This window comes from Microcaecilia unicolor, chromosome 1 (assembly GCF_901765095.1).
Source record: "Microcaecilia unicolor chromosome 1, aMicUni1.1, whole genome shotgun sequence".
NCBI classification, from domain to species: domain Eukaryota; kingdom Metazoa; phylum Chordata; class Amphibia; order Gymnophiona; family Siphonopidae; genus Microcaecilia; species Microcaecilia unicolor.
The window spans coordinates 643,877,092-643,894,371 of record NC_044031.1 but is presented as its reverse complement, the minus strand read 5'-3'; the positions used below and the strand labels follow the sequence as shown (position 1 = coordinate 643,894,371).

At 43.4% G+C, this 17,280-nt stretch overlaps 2 protein-coding genes across 2 annotated transcripts; one reads left to right on the top strand and one right to left on the bottom strand.

The window, feature by feature from the left end:
• The first annotated feature begins 622 nt into the window (after positions 1–622).
• Positions 623–1,561, top strand: LOC115461352 (olfactory receptor 146-like). The gene has a single exon (XM_030191100.1). It carries the CDS (start codon positions 623–625, stop codon positions 1,559–1,561), a length of 939 nt encoding a protein of 312 aa, XP_030046960.1.
• A 13,073-nt stretch (positions 1,562–14,634) lies between these two features.
• On the bottom strand, positions 14,635–16,686 carry LOC115460545 (olfactory receptor 1019-like). Its single transcript, XM_030190310.1, has 2 exons — positions 16,670–16,686; positions 14,635–15,583 (listed from the first exon to the last, which is right to left on the bottom strand). The coding sequence occupies exons 1-2, from the start codon at positions 16,684–16,686 to the stop codon at positions 14,635–14,637; spliced, it is 966 nt and encodes a 321-aa protein (XP_030046170.1).
• Between the last annotated feature and the right edge of the window lie 594 nt (positions 16,687–17,280).

Below are 17,280 nucleotides of genomic sequence, written 5' to 3'. Positions count from 1 at the left end.
CAAGCACCCAGTGAAGTAGGAGCAACTGGAGGTCGTTCCTGCCCCATATAGATATGAAGTAAAGCCCGTGGTGAGAGCTGGGAGGTTCAGGATGTGTTTGGGGGGATCCTTGTGCTGTTGAGGGGCCTGTGGGAGGGTGCAATAAAGAGATATGGAGAGGTGGGGATGGGATATTTGAGATGCTATGGGGAGTCCAGGAGATAGAGAGGGTATGGTAGATATTGAGGGGGGAGGGGGTCTAGGGTGGGAGACAAATTGATGCCACCACTAGTCCCTTCTTAAGGTAGTTGCCATGACTTGGGGTTGACTATCTGGGTTGCTGTAGCTAAGAACCTGCAATGTTCCTGGCAGCAACAATGCAGATCTTGGAGATAGGGACACTGTTTTTCAGCATCTGCATTTTTAAAATTGCTGCTCCTGATGTTTTGGCCAGCAATGGATGTGTACTGTTGTATGTCCTTCTAGGTATTTTACAAAAGACTCCACGTTTAGCAGACCATTTTGCAAAATTGAACAGCACATCCTGACCTGGAATTCTCAATTCTGATCTCAGCGTTCTATGTGAAATGGGGCTTTCAATGTTGATTACTTTGTTTCCACCTATAGGGAGAAACAATAATGAATGATGGAAGAGAAGAATCAGACCTCAGTTACCAAATTCATTCTCTTGGGTCTCACGGATGATCCAGAACTTCAGATTATCCTCTTTCTGTTGTTTTTAGTGATCTATGTTATCACCCTGCTGGGGAACGCTGGAATAATCATATTAACCCGGCTGGATCCTAACCTTCAAACTCCCATGTACTATTTTCTGTGTAGCTTGTCTTTCTCTGATCTGTGTTATTCCACAGTTATTACTCCTAGGATGCTTGTTGACTTGCTGTCTGAGAAGAAAGCCATATCCTTTGTGGAGTGCACAGCACAACTCTATTTCTTTGCTGTGTTTACATCCACAGAGTCGTTCCTGCTTTCAGTGATGGCATATGATCGTTATGTGGCGGTATGCAACCCTCTGCTTTATATAAACATCATGAATCCAGCTCGTTGCTATCAGCTGGTGGCTGGCGTATTTGCAGGAGGGTTTCTCATTTCATTTGTACATGTAGGTTGTATATTTAGTTTGTTCTTCTGTGGACCAAATGTGATCAATCATTTTTATTGTGATTTCATGCCATTGTTTAGTCTCTCCTGCTCCAGGACCTTCACAAGTAAAACTGTCTTTTTTATTTTAGTTGTCTCTTTTGGATTTAGCACCTTTTCATTAACAATAACCTCTTACGCTTCCATCTTCTCTACTATCTTGAAGATGCGTAGCACAGAAGGAAGGTACAAAGCCTTTTCAACATGTGCATCTCATCTCACAGCCATCTCCTTGTTTTATGGAACAATATTTTTTATGTATATGCACCTGGACACAGGTTTTTCTATGAGTCAGACTAAAGTGGCATCTGTGTTTTACACAGTTGTGATTCCCATGCTGAATCCTCTGATCTACAGCATCAAGAACAAGGAGGTCAAAAGAGCCTTAAGAAAAGTAATACACAAAAGTTGCAGAGAATAAAGGGTTGTCCACTATATCCAGGTCTAATGCTTAAAGCTGAAATAGTACATTTGTGAAACCATTTGTGCAGCAAAGGACATGTAGGTGGTGTACAAAAATTGCAATGACAGAATTACCCGTAAGTGGGCATTTGCTTATGAAGGACCACATCTGTGGAACCAAGTTCCGATGGAAGTGTGGACTCAGGGAGGCGATCTTTGGTTTTGCAAGAAGTTAAAGGCCTGGGAGTAGATTTTCAGCTGGTAGCAGTTAGCGTTTCTTTGTCCACTGTGACTTTATGCCTGAATATTCAAGGCTGGGCAATTTCTGGGCACCAGCATTAAATATCCAAGCATTATGTGGCCAGATAAGACCTAGCCAGTTAAGTGCAATTAACTGGCTATGATGAACCACATATAGCTAGGACTGTGTTTTATTTGGTCCTATTAATGTGGATATCCTAGGGTTAAGTACTGAATATTGCTACTAAACTGGCTAAGTGCTAACATGGCCCTCGGAACACCCACAAAGTAGCTAGTTTCAGCTTATTATTATTATTTGTTACATTTGTATCCCACATTTTCTCACCTATTTGCAGGCTCAATGTGGCTTACATATTACCGTTAACGGCAATAGCCGATTCCGGTATGAACAAATACATGGTGTGAATAATACAAAGTGATATTGTGGTGGGATGAAGTACATGTATGGTAGGTTGGATAGGGGTCTTAGAGAGGGAGAAGGAAGGAAGAGTCAGGTAATGTTCATTAAGGTCTTTGGTTTCATTATGATGTAGGTGTCCAGGTATTTTATGTTGAGACGGTGAGGTATGCTCTTCTGAACAGGTTTGTCTTTAGTGCTTTCCGGAAGTCTAGATGGTCGAGCATAGTTTTTACTGCTTTTGGCAGTGTGTTCCATAGTTGTGCACTTAAATAGGAAAAGCTGGTTGCGTAGATGGATTTGTATTTGAATCCTTTGTTGCTTGGGCACTAACCGGGCATTTCAATGGCTATGTCTGGTTTAGTGCCACTGAATATGCCTGGTGAGCCCCAGCCAAGTGATTTAAAAAGCCAGAAGACATTTCTGGCCACCTCAATTGCTTTGAATATTGACCCCTTGTGGGGGCATTTTTGGTAGAGCATGGAATGAAGAACTTCTAGATTAAGGAGCTTTAGGATGAGTGTTACATTATTGGTCAGAGAGGGGGCAATTCTATAACACAGGTGCTAACGCTTACATGCATGTTATATTTATAAATGTTTAGAATAATAACACAAATGTGCATTTGCATATATGTAAAGCATATGTGCCATTATGGCATCCAAGCACTATACTCTCAAGTAACAGGGATCATTTCTTCTAATTCACAGAGAAATCTATCTTTAAAACATAATGCATGGTTTCATCCTAGCCTATATCTTTTATACTGGCAAACATTGCATGCAGAATGGAAGTGAAGAAAGTGCAGGAGTGCAGAGCTACTTGCTCAGTATAAATCTTGTTGCAATCATTAAGCTTGAACTAAGAAGAACAACTCACTATCATGATTGCTAAAGCATCCAATAGACCAAAAAAGCCTTTTGCAATTCTGACAGAATTAAACTCTACTAATAGGAATAATTCTCTTCAATGTTCCCCTTATATTGAAGATCTTGCACAGTTCTTTGTATCTAAGATAAATTCACTTCAGCAGACTAGCTCCTGAAGATGATACTACTACTTTAGATGTCCCAGAGTCATCTTCTTCATCTGTAAAATTATACTCCTGGTCTTTATTGCCTTCTCTTACTGTTTTGGAGAAAATAGCATACAGAGCCCACAGTACCATATGCTTACTTGACCCTATTCCTTCTGCTTGGGCCATTATTTCCTGCCATAGCCTTCTTCACCTAGCAATGCCAATAATCACCAATGGCCTTACTACTGGAGAATTTCCAACTTGCTAGAAGCATATTATCACCTGATTGATTCTGAAAACTCCTCACTTGACCCATCTTCAGCTGTGAACTACTGCCAGTTTCCAATTTTGCTATGTATTAAAATTATTAAAGAAAGTTGTTAGTCACACAAGGTAAGGAAGCTATGCACCTGGGACCTTTTTCTGAAGTCCACAGCAGTGCCCCCTAGAGTGCCCGATTGGTGTCCTGGCATGTCAGGGGGACCAGTGCACTATGAATGCTGGCTCCTCCCATGACCAAATGGCTTGGATTTGGTAATTTTTTGAGATGGGTGTCCTCGGTTTCCATTATCGCCGAAAACCGGGGACGACCATCTCAAAAACAACTTAAGGATGAGCATCTCTAAGGTTGACCTAAATTTCATGATTTCGGCGTCCCGACCGTATTATCAAAATGAAAGATGGACGCCCATCTTGTTTCGATAATACGGGTTGCCCCGCCCCTTTATGGGGCCATCCTGCGAGGACGCCCTCAGGAAAACTTGGGCGCCCCGTTCGATTATGCCCCTCCACAATACCATTTATTCTGGTATAACCTTAGTCATTACTTTGTTGACTTCAAACCATTCAATATACAGCTCTGAGAATTTACTCCCATGCTAAAAAATGTGACCATTATTACTTTCCTTTATAGAAGAGGCTCCTACCAGGTGTCCCTTGGTCACCTAACTTTAGACAACTTGTTATAGAATTACCCTATAATGCCATTTTTTAATTGTTTTCGTAAAATTATTTTAACAATGCATTGAGTTAGATTTTGGTTATGGGATTGTTTTGGTGGAGTAAGATGGTTTTATGAATTACTATTATAATGTATTTAATTTTGAACATTTTTGTTGAACTGATTAATCACATGTAATATATAAGTAAATAATGACATATCAAAGTAATGACAGAGTAAGAGGAGGAAGAATTGCTTGAGACTTACACATATGTATCACTAAATATGAACTGTGGTTATTCATAATTCTTCCCCCAGGAATAGGGGTAAAGAAAAAAGTCAAAATTGGGGTCATCTATTATGACAAACCATAGTAGGAGTCTATACAAAAGTCATTAATACACCCATAAGATATGGTAACCTTAGGTAAATCCTAAAGATAAAAAAATGATGTATAAGCAAAACTAGCCATTGTATATGATTATGGGCTAGATTTACTAACCTACAGTAGAACAGTTTACAGTTCATAGTTCACAGTTCAAGTTTATTTACAATACTGTAAATAAGGTAATAATCAAGGAAAGGAAAAAAGAGGAAAAAGCACAAGAATGTCTAATTTATAGTAATGCATTGTATAAATATAACATGTATAGATCAGTAGAATGTATAAGTAATTAATAGATTACATTAAATTATTGAATAAGCTATGATACATTAGGAGGGGAGTCAGAGAAAAGGATGACAACACAGTGAAGGAGAATTTAGCTACAATGGGGGTGTAGGACAAATTTCTACAATAACATACTGTGTGTGTGGGGGGGGGGGGGGGGGGGGGATGCTGAGGAGCAAACTATCTGTCAAGTTAGTTTTGAGAGAAACACTTGTGAAAATAGTAGGCCTTGAGTATGGCTTTGAACCTTAGGAAGGGCAGTTATCTCTACAGAGTGGAGACGTGGCCTAGTGGCCTAGTAGTTAGAGCACTGGTCTTGCAATCCAGAGGTGGCTGGTTCAAATCCTGCTGCTGCTCCTTGTGAACTTGGGTAAGTCACTTAACCCTCCATTGCCTCAGGTACAGACTTAGATTGTGAGCCCTCCTGGAACATAGAAATATCCAGTATACCTGAATGTAACTACTGAAAAAGGTGTGAGCAAAATCTAAATAAAATAAATTTAGGGATCAATATTCAGCCAGCAGTGCTCAGAGTTATGCTGACCACCACTGGTGTCATGCCTGAAAATTTAATGTCATTCTATGTCCGGCACTGGCGTTGAATTTCCAGGTTTTACAGCATTTATCCAGCTATGGTACACCACATAAAGATGAGACTGACTTTTATGTGGTCCTATTTATGTGATTACCTTGACCAGTTAAGTGCTGAATATTGGCTTTCTCCTGTCCTCTCTTAACTCTCTCATCAGGGTTTCCTCGCCATTTGTCATTTTTCTCTTTCTTCCTGTCTTCTTCACTTCCTCCACTGCATCCATCTCCCTCACTGATCTTTTTTCTTTCAGTTTCTTCCATTTATTTTTCTGGCTCTCTGTTCAAATTTTATCCATTTTTATTATCCAGTTTCCCTCTTCAGCTTTAAGCTAAAGCCCTCATATCGTAAATCCTTCATATTTCAGTTAGTAAAACATTGGAATGTGTTGCCACTAGAAGTTTGCTTATGTTCATTTTGTTTTCAATTTTGTAAATCTTTGAAGTCATTTTTGTTTTTAAAATTTTTATTGTAAATTTTAATTAATTATTAATGTAATTTCCTGATTGGTGTTTCAGTTACTCTTATTGTTAACCTGCTCTGAACCTATATCTAGGGATAAAGCGGGATAGAACTTATTATTATTATTATTATTTTTACAGCTTTCCATCTCTTTTCCTATCCCAGGCCTTCTCATTCCTCTTCCTCTTATACCCTAGTCTTTAACTCACCCCTCTCTCCCTCCAGCATCTCTCCCTCTCTCTTCTTCTTCTAGGCTGGGTTCCAGCATCTTACCTCTCCCACTCCTTCCTCTTCCATTCAGCATCTGCCCACTATCTCTCCTCTCTTCCATCCAGTATCTCCCCTCTCCCCCCCCCAACCTTTCCATTTATCCAGGGGCAGCTGAACATCTTTTGGATGGAAGGGCTATAAAACATATCTCCAGCCCTGCCTTCAAGCTCTATAATTGCTGATACTGTGCTGGCGAAAATATTGATGGGGCCGTAGCTCACCCCATTCTGCTCACCCCATTCCGCTGTCTTATCCCCACTTCCAGGATGTCCCCCTTTTATCCAGTGTCTCCTCTCTCTACACCACCTTCAGTCCAGCATCTCCCCTCTATACCCCCTCCCACTTCAATCCAACATTCTCCCCTCTCTAACCCCTCCCCTTTCTATGCAGCATTCTCCTATCCATCTCTCTTCTCCTTACCTCAAGCATCTCTTCATTCCTCTTTCCTATCCACCTCCTCAGTATGTTCTGTTTTTCTTCTCCCTCAATCCAACATGTCCCCCTTCCATCCACTGTCTCTTCTCTCTTCTTCCCTATTCACCTCCTACCATTCAGCATCTTCTGTTGCCCTCTATCACCTCTATCCTGCTTTCACCCTTTCATTCAGTTTCTCCACTCTTTCTTTCCCCTGCCATCTAGCATCTCTTCTCTCTACCCCTCCTCCCCTTCCATCCAGCATCTCCCCCTCTAGCCCCCTTCTATCCAGCATATCTCCCTCTCTCTCACCCCCTTCCATCCAACATGTTCGCTCTATCTCTTTACTCCCCTTCCATCTAATGTTTCTTCACTCCTCTTTTCTCTTGCCCTCCACCCCTCCACTCAATATGTTCTCCCTTCCTTCCAACATCTCTTCTCACCTCTTCTCTGTCCACCCCCCACCCTGGCATCTTCTGCTGCTTTCCATCACCCCACCTCCAACTTCCACCTCCCATTCAGAGGGTTGGGACTGGTATCACTGGCAGGGTTGCACATAGAGAACATGGCCCTGCGCATCTTTTTTTATTTTTCATTGCAGCTGCTGCTGCCGATTTCCAGAAACAGAGCAGTACCAGCAAAGATGTCAGTGGAAGGGACCTTTGGTGGAGAATAAGTCAATTATGGTCTCAGCTGGGAGTGAGGCTACATTTGCAAAGAGGTTTTGCAAAAAGAGAAGTAAGTCTTTCCCCTCAGCCTGCTCAGGAAGCCCCAGAAGCCGAACATGATTCCTCCTCAGCCTTTGGTTAGAGAACTCTTACTCTCTCTTTCAGATGTCTCTTAAGACTCATGTTTTTCAATTGGATTTTGATAATAAATATATCTGACCAGATCCTGCAATTGGGTGTAAAGAACTTTTGTAGTTATTCTTTGCCATGTTGTGAGACTGTGCTTTCTCCTTCTGTATGTCTGTGTGCGGTTAACTCTTTCCTATCAAGATTTAGAGTTCTTTCCTTTTTAATCTATATATATAAAAGGCACCTTCAACGTTCTGAAGCCTCAAGCCGGAAACTTGAGGCGCCAGAGATATCCGGTTTGCCAATGAGTGTCTGGCCCGCCCTCTCGAGGGCGGAGCATTCACACTCGGTGAAACGTCATCTCCCCCTGCCCCTCGGTGACCATTTCCCACCTCCGGAGGACTAACATCGCCCGAACAACGGCGGAGGGAGGGAGGCGGGGATGCGGGCAGCGGCGACACGCGATCTCCCCCTGCCCCTCGGCGGCCAATTTCCGCATCCGCAGGACTCGGACTCACGGACGGAGCCAGCCAGCCTGCCTGCCTCCCTGAACGTGCGAGGAAGGGAACCACCTTCAGCAGACGGAGACAGCCTGCCTCCCTGAACCTGCGAAGAAGGGAACCAGCTTCACCATCACAGTTTCACCCTGAAAGGCGGAGCGAGGGGGGCACTCGACCCTGAAGCTGCGAGGGGGAAACGGGGAGGCCAGGAAGGGGAGGAGGGAAGACAGGGGGGAGAGGGACAAAGGGCGGAAGAAAGATGGACCACCATCCTGAAAGACCCGGGGGGGGGGGCAACCCTGGAGCTGCGAGGGGGGAAGGGGGGAGGGAACACAGGGGGGACCACCATCCTGAAAGGCCCAGGGGAGGGGAGGGGGGGGGAGAAACTCCCTGAACCTGGGATTCTCTCTCACACACACACTCTCTTTCTCGCACACACACTCCCGCATTCACTCTGTCTCTCTCACACACTTACTCTCAAACATACACACTACAATGCAGAAAAAAGGCCCCAGACGGAGGGGCCACGATCCTGAAAGCCAGACAGCGGGGGGAGTGGGGGGGGCCCACAACCCTGAGGCGCTGTGGGGAGGACACATGGGAGGGGGAGGAGAAGGAAACGGCAAAACAAAATACAGGGGGGACTGGGGAGGACGCCAACAGACGGAGGGGGGGCCTCTGCAGCACACTCTCATTCTCAAACACACACTCACTCTCTCACACACACACTCGCACATTCACTCTTTCTCTCTCTCTCTCTCTCTCACACACACTCACTCTCAAACATACACACTACGATGAAAACCTTGCTAGCGCCCGTTTCATTGCTCTCAGAAACGGGCCTTTTTTACTAGTGTTTTAATAAGACTTTGTAAACCGCCTTGATTTGCATGCAATATTTAGCAGTATATAAGTAATGTTAGGGGGGCAGAGGACTGGCAGAGCTGACAGCCTTACACCAGCTCCACGCACCCCCTTGCTGTCTACACCCAGGGTGGACTGCCCCCACCGCCCCACCCTTAGTACGCTACCTGAAATATGGATGTGCATCGTACTAAAATAGATGACATAAATGTTCAAGTCCTGGCACGTGGAGTCTATGTAGCCATTTTATAAGATGGATGTTCCTGTGCTGCCACATTGATGCCATTTTCTAGTGTGTGGCCATTAATAAGAAAAATAAAAAAAATCAGCTATTTAACCCCCAGTGGTAAAAATGGTCTTACCATGCAGGAATGTCCCTTGTAAGGATGCTCTAAGGCCACTTTTTACTGCTGTTTGGTAAAAAGGCCCCTATGTGTGCACTTACAGAATAACAGAATAACACTAAGATGACTTTTTGGCATTTAGATGTGAGTCCCTACCACCACCCATTATGTAGGTGGCAAGGGCTCATGCCTGATCATTTAGCATATGGCAATGTAGCTGCATTAACCAATTAGTGCAGAACACACCGACTCTCTATCCCTAGACCAGCCCCCAGCACTAAAAAAATAAAATTTGGGGTCTTTTACTAAGCTGTACTAAAAAGTGGTCAGGTTAACCCCAGTGCAGGTCTTTCCCATGAACTAAGGCTGGGAGACTGGGCATCCAAATAGCAGATGACCAGGGCCGTGCCTAGGGTCTCTGGCGCCCCCCTGCAGACTATCAGTTGGCGCCCCCCCCCCCCCCGTGAAAATGATCACGCCCCCCCCCCCCCGGTGAAAATGATCGCTCACCACTTGCCACACTGACAGGAACTGTCAGCAATATTCTTAGAAACAAATTGCTATACATTGCAAAATAAGATAGCAGATGTAAATTCTCAAAGTGGACATATTCCAAACGCTAAAATGAAAATAAAATGATTTTTTTTTTACCTTTGTTGTCTGGTGACTTTCTTTTTCCGATCATGCTGGCCCAGTATCTGAGTCTGCTGCTATCTGTCCTCTTAACTCCATTTCCAGGGCTTCCTTTCCATTTATTTCTTTACTTTCCTCCTTTCTTCTTCATTTCTTGCTCTATATCCATTTCCAGCAATTTCTTCTCTCTCCCTGGGTCCTGCCCTCCCATCCATGTCCATTCTTGTCCCTCTCTGCCCTTCCCTCCTCCATCCATAGCCAGCAATCCTCCTCTCTCCCCTCCCCTCCATTTCCAGCAATTTGTCCTCTCCCTGGGCCCCCATGTCCATCCTTGTCCCTCTCTGCCCTTCCCTCCTCCATCCATAGCCAGCAATCCTCCTCTCTCCCCTCCCCTCCCCTCCATTTCCAGCAATTTGTCCTCTCCCTGGGCCCCCATGTCCATCCTTGTCCCTCTCTGCCCTTCCCTCCTCCATCCATAGCCAGCAATCCTCCTCTCTCCCCTCCCCTCCATTTCCAGCAATTTGTCCTCTCCCTGGGCCCCCATGTCCATCCTTGTCCCTCTCTGCCCTTCCCTCCTCCATCCATAGCCAGCAATCCTCCTCTCTCCCCTCCCCTCCATTTCCAGCAATTTGTCCTCTCCCTGGGCCCCCATGTCCATCCTTGTCCCTCTCTGCCCTTCCCTGCTGCATCCATAGCTAGCAATCCTCCTCTCTCCCCTCCCCTTCCAGCAATTTGTCCTCTCCCTGGGCCCTGCTGCTGCCCTCCCATCCATGCCTCTCTGCCCTCCCATCCATGCCTCTCTGCCCTCCCATCCATGCCCTCCCATCCATGCCTCTCTGCCCTCCCATCCATGCCTCTCTGCCCTCCCATCCATGCCCTCCCATCCATGCCTGTCAGCAATTCTCTCCCCTGCTCTGCCCTCTCCCCTTCTGTCCAGTGATTTCTTCTCTCTCCCTGCCCTGCATCCATACATGGCCAACAATTCTCCTCTCCCCTGCCCTCCCCCCTACATGTGGCAGGCTGCAGCGTTTTTGCGAGGCAGCTCTGGCTCTCCCTCCTTCCTTCCTTAGTTCCCGCTCTGGCTCCCCGATCAGCAGCCCCCCCCCCGCGTGTTTTAACCTTTACGCGATGTCAATCAATGAAGAACGCACACCAGACTCGTTTCCAGCTTCTCTCTTCACACAGTGTCCCGCCCTCGCGGGAACAGGAAATGCATCATCGCTGACGCTGAAGGCGGGACACTGTGTGAAGAGAGAAGCTGGAAACGAATCTGGTGTGCGTTCTTCATTGATTGACATCGCGTAAAGGTTAAAACACGCGGGGGGGGGCTGCTGATCGGGGAGCCAGAGCGGGAACTAAGGAAGGAAGGAGGGAGAGCCCGAGCTGCCTCGCAAAAGCGCTACGCTTGTGAGGGCAGCAGGGACATCCGAAGTCGACGATTGGGCTGGGGCGCCGGGGTGAGGGTAAGCACCGCGGCGGCGCCCTCCAGAGGTGGGCGCCCCCCTGCGGCGCTTACCTCGCTTACCGCATCGGCACGGCCCTGCAGATGACGTTTAATGTGCGCAAGAGCAAAGTGATGTATGTGGGACAGAGGAACCCGAACTATAGCTATGTAATGCAAGGTTCCACGTTAGGAGTCACCGCCCATGAAAGGAATCTAGGTTTCATCACTGAAGATACATTGAAACCCTCTGCTCAGTGTGCGGCTAAGAAAGCAAATAGAATGTTAGGTATAATTAAGAAAGGAATGAAAAACAAAAATGAGGATATTACAATGCCTTTGTATCGCTCCATGGTGCTACAGCACCTTGAATATTGTGTTCAATTCTGGTCACCGCATCTCAAAAAAGATATGGTGGAATTAGAGAAGGTACAGAGAAGGGCAACAAAAATGATAAAGGGGATGGGACGACTTCCCTATGAGGAAAGGCTAAAGCAGCTAGGGCTCTTCAGCTTGCAAAAGAGATGGCTGAGAGGAGACATGATAGAGGTCTATAAAATAGTGAGTGGAGTGGAATGAATAGACGTGAATCACTTGTTTACACTTTCCAAAAATATTAGGACTAGGGGGCACACAATGAAGCTACAAAGCTGTAAATTTAAAATGAATCGGATAAAATATTTCTTCACTCTATGTGTATGTAAACTCTGGAATTTGTTTCCAGAGAATGTAGTAAAAGCAGTTAACTTAGTGGGGTTTAAGAAAGGTTTGGATAACTTCCTAAAAGAAAAGTCCATAAGCCATTATTAAAATGGACTTAGGGAAAATCCATTGGTTATTTCTAGAATAAGCAGCATGAAATGTATTGTACTGTTTTGGGATCTTGCCAAGTGCTTGTGTTCTGGATTGGCCACTGTTGGAAACAGGTTGCTTGGCTTGATGGACCTTCAGTCTGTCCCAGTATGGCAATACTTATGTACTTATGTACTTATTTTAGCACAGCTGTAAAATGACCCCATTTTCCATTATTCCCATTAATGGCCATATGCTAATTTTCCCGCTAGGGTGTGGCCATTAGTATGTGAGCATTTACCAACACCTTTTTTCTAGGCGGTAAGGGCTCACATGCTAGCCACATGCTAATCGGTTAGCATGTGGCGATGTAGTTCTGCTATCCGATCAGCACAGAACACACCTACTCTTTGCCCCAGACATGCCCCCAGTGCTAAAAAATAAATTCTATTTTTAGCGCCTGGGGAGTGTGCTAATCCCAAAACTTCTGAGGGATGCCTGAGCTCCTCATGGTAGTACTTTTTAATCTGTGGTAATTGTTTATCATTTTTTTCACTTGGTATACCATTTCTCTTGTAATCAAACCAAAACGATTTACAATATAAAAATAAAACAAATTAAAACAACAAAAAATAAAGCAAAAGGAGCACCATAGTTCGATAGTAAAGCTCAGACACTCAAGACCAGTCAACACTGGCACAAACATTCTCCAGATTCAAACCAGTCACAAACATTTATAGAATCATCAACTGCATTTTCCTTTTCCTGTTGCAGAAAATCGATCAGAAACACAGAATAACACTCAGAAGCCAGACTGAGGACAGTTTATTCTCCAAAAGCCAAACTGGAAAAAGGTTTTCAGTAGTACTTGGAAAGACTTATATGAAAATCAAGCCTCAGGTACTGAGGAAATGAATTCCAAAAGGCAGGGGCAAGAATCAAAAACAGATGAGCGTGTTGATTCCCATCATGTTTTTGAAGGAGGTGGTAGGACCAGCCTGTTATCAGTTAGGAAACAAAGTATATGAGAAGGTGTGTAAGGAACAATACGAGTTACTAAGTAGGGAAGGGTAGCTGTGTGCAGAATTGTATATGTCATCGTGAGAATTTTGTATTTGATCTGATATTGAATGGGAAGCCAACTTACCAAAGGGACCCCTTTATTTTTTAACCTGGGAATAACACAGGCACATCCAAAAATTACTGTGGTACACCTACATCACATTATTATCTGTGGCTGAAATTATAGCCTTTATACAGTTTTATATAGATTATTTTTGTCTCCCTACTACTTACACAGATACCTCCAGATCCTATATATGGCATCCAGAATCACCCATCCAAATTTGAGTGTATGCCCAAGATGCATGAACAAATTTAGTAACTAGCCAATTAACATCAATAATTGGTGCTAACAACCAATAATTGATGTTAATTAGCATTTATTAAAATTTGTGCACGCATTTGGCTGTGCAAAATTCTATAAGGCTTGGTGCCTAATTCTGCTAGTGCATAATTAAAAAGGAAGCATGGGCATGTCAGGGGCATTCCATAATGTTGCATGTGCAATTATAGAATACAGTCTCAAGGCTAGATTCTATATATGGTGCCTGAAAAATCCGTGCCGAAAAAAATACGCCTAGGCGTATTCTTTATAGTATGCCTAAATTTTATAGCTTAGGCTTAAATTTCTGCAAGGTATATAGAATATGCCGAGCGCCTCTCCAAGTGACCAAATTTGGTCGCATCCATTTAGGCCATCTTTTACTTGGCATGAATCCCAACACATATATTAGGTGCAGAGCGGATGTATTTTATAATTCCACATATATACCCACATCCCCTTTTCAACTATGCAACTTGGAATTTACACGCACCATGTTACATAATACACTTAAGGAGCTGTGCGCGTAAATCATAATTAATGCCAATTAATGCTGATAATTGCTTGTTAACATTCAATTAACAGCGGTGATTGGCTAGTTAACCAATTAAGTTACACACATTGTTACATAATATGCTTTGATTTCTACGCAGAAATTAAGGCATGATATATAAAATTTGGGGGTCAGTGTCTATCTTGGGTACCTGCTCTTATACCAATTTTCACCAGGCGTAAGTCTTGTGCCTAAAGTTAGGGACAGGAATAGGTGATAATCATGATTCTATAATGGGCATGTGCCCTTTATAGAATGATGCTTAGCACTAATTTTTTTCGGTGCTGAATTCTGAGCACCATTTACTGAATCTAGCCCATAGATTTACTAAGCTGCGTAAGCGTCTACGTGCACCCAATGCATGCCAAAATGGAGTTACCACCCGACTACCCCGTGGCTCTTGTGGTAATTTCATTTTTGGTGTGTGTCCAATACGCGTGTCTGAAAAAGTTTTTATTTTCGGGTGCGTGTAATGAAAGTGCGCCAAGTGGCATTTGACACACGTAGGTCATTACCGCCAGGATTCTTTACCACTAGATTAATGGCTGGAAGTAAGGTCTCAGACCCAAAATGGACATGTGGCAATTTTGATTTTGCCACATGTCCATTTTCAGCAAAAAAATAAAATAAAAGGCCTTTTTTACAGGCGCGCTAAAAAATGGATCGGCACGCGCCCAAAACTCACGTCTACACTACTGCAAGCCATTTTTCAGCGCACTTTAGTAAAAGGACCCTTGATATATGTATTTAATTAAACACTACTTTACGTGTTCAACTTACTACAATGACAGCCTTGTATTATTTTTTTAAAGGCATTTTTGACATCTTTGTTTCTGAGGCTGTAGATCAGCGGGTTCAACATCGGAATCACAACTGTGTAAAACACAGATGACACTTTATTCTGACTTGTGGAATAGCCAGACGCTGGTCTCATATACATGAAAAGTACTGTCCCATAAAACAAGGAGACGGCAGTGAGGTGGGAGGCACAGGTGGAGAAGGCTTTACGTCTCCCTTCTGCACTGTGCATTTTCAAGATGGTGGAGAAGATGGAAGCATAAGAAGAGAGTGTTATTAGGAAGGAGCTCATTCCAAAAGACATAACTAAAATAAATATGACTGTTTTACTAATGAAGGTCCTGGAGCAGGAGAGATTTAACAGTGGAGGAATATCACAATAAAAATGATCAATCACATTGGGACCACAGAAGGATAAACTGAACATGCAGGCTGGGTGTACAACTGCAATAAGGAATCCTCCTGTAAATACACTAGCGACTAGCTTGTAGCAAAGACTCGGATTCATGATGGTTGTATAAAGCAGAGGGTTGCATATGGCTATGTAACGATCATATGCCATCACTGAGAGTAGCATAACCTCTGTACATGTAAAGACAGCAAAGAAATACATTTGTGCAGTACAGCCAAGGAAAGAGATGGCTTTCCTCTTTGACAGGAGATCAACCAACATTCTGGGAGTGACAGCTGAGGAATAACAGAGATCAGAGAATGACAAGTTGCACAGGAAAAAGTACATAGGTGTCTGAAGCTTAGAATCCACCCTGGTTAATATAATTATTGCAGTGTTCCCCAGCAGGGTAATGACATAGATCACTAAAAACAACAGGAAGAGGAGAATCTGCAGTTTTGGATCATCTGTGAGACCCAAGAGAATGAATTCAGTCACTGAGGTCTGATTGTTCTCATCCATTCTTTGGTATTTAATATCGTTTCTCCCTGTGGCCTCATCTTAAATAAACAGAAAAAGAGAACATTATTTCAGAATAAGTTACTGAAAAAAAATCTCTTTACTTCAGAGTTTTGTGAAATGAAGTATTCCCTTTCAAAAGGTGGAAACAAAATTCACCAACTCCCCAACATTTTACCGTTTGAAAAAGAATGACAAGAAGAAGCCAAATTGCAATTATAATGAAAAGGTGATTATTACAGTTTTCATGCATTCTGCCAAATCTTTATTTATCAGTAGCAACATTTCTTCAGAAATCTAACCAGTAATCTCAGGAGTTATCCTTTTAGATCACATGAGTTGCAAATTGTTTCTCAGAATGGTCATATTTAATAGATCAAAATAGAAGCATTAATTATCTTGATTGGGAAAGGTCAGGAAGGAACCAAGTAAATTTTCAAAATTTCTGCAAGTAGTTTATTCACATAGATTTTTGTCATCCTTGAGACCCTAGGTTTTGCCTCATTCTCACCCCTCCTTGAATTTCTTTTCTTAATTGTAATCATTCCCTCCTTCCTCCTGAGTTGGCAATGCCATCCCCCTTATCTCTTAATCAAAACAGCTTGGATAGATCTTCCAAAGAGGATTACACCATCCCCACCCTTTATCCTGAGAAGACTGTCTGGTGGACACATTTGCAAGATCCAAAAATGACCCTTCTCCCCCAAGAAGATCCGAGGATTATTAACCCTCTAGCATCACACTTCATGATTTCAAATGGTCTTCTTCACTAGCAAAAGTGATGTGGAAGGGCATTTTCAATGTGACATCTAAGTCAGACTTTGGACGTTTTGCACAAAACATCCCAAATCCGATTAAGAAATATGGCCATTTTTGAAACAGCAAAATGTTTATCTTTTTTTTTTAATGGTCACTTGCTAGATGGTTTTGTGCTCTGTGCATTAATCTTTTTGGTCCATTTTCGAAAAAAAAAAAAATGTCCAAGTGCAAAATGCACAAAATCAAGCCATTGGGATGTAGGAGGAGCCAGCCTTCTTAGTAGACTGGCCACACAGACATCCCAGAAGAGCAATGGGGCACCCATGGGAGCACTGCTCTGGACATCATATAAAAGCTCCCAGGTGCACATCCCACCATTACCCCATTATCTTGTCTGCTGAGCACTCCAAAACCCGATGCCCCCAACTATACACCATACAATAGTCCTTATAGGTGAAGGGGTCAAATATATGTGAGTACAGTAAGTTTTTGATCAGTTTTGGAAGGATCACACTTCCACCATAAGTGTGACAGGTAGAATGAGATATAGGCATGGGTCCATTTCCCTACAGTCCACTGCACCGCCCGGCATACATTCTTTGTGTCCCCAAACTAACACACAAAGAATGTATGCTGGGTGGTTTGTCTCCTGAAGAAGCAAGCTGTGAAATGGAGGCACTCTGTTGAGCAAACCGATGACTAGAGAATTGAAACAGGGATTGTAGTATGTTCTAAGATGCAGTTCTGTTAAGGATCCACAGAGGCACACATCCTTCCCCATCAACATGGCCATGTTTATAGATGCAGAATTCTTGCATGGTGTACACACAAATGCTTTCATGGAATCTGATGAAGTTGAAGGGCCACAAGTAAAGCAGTATAAATTAGCATTTTATAGCTCTGATACCAGTACTGTGACTTACCTCTAAGCCTGCTTGGTGT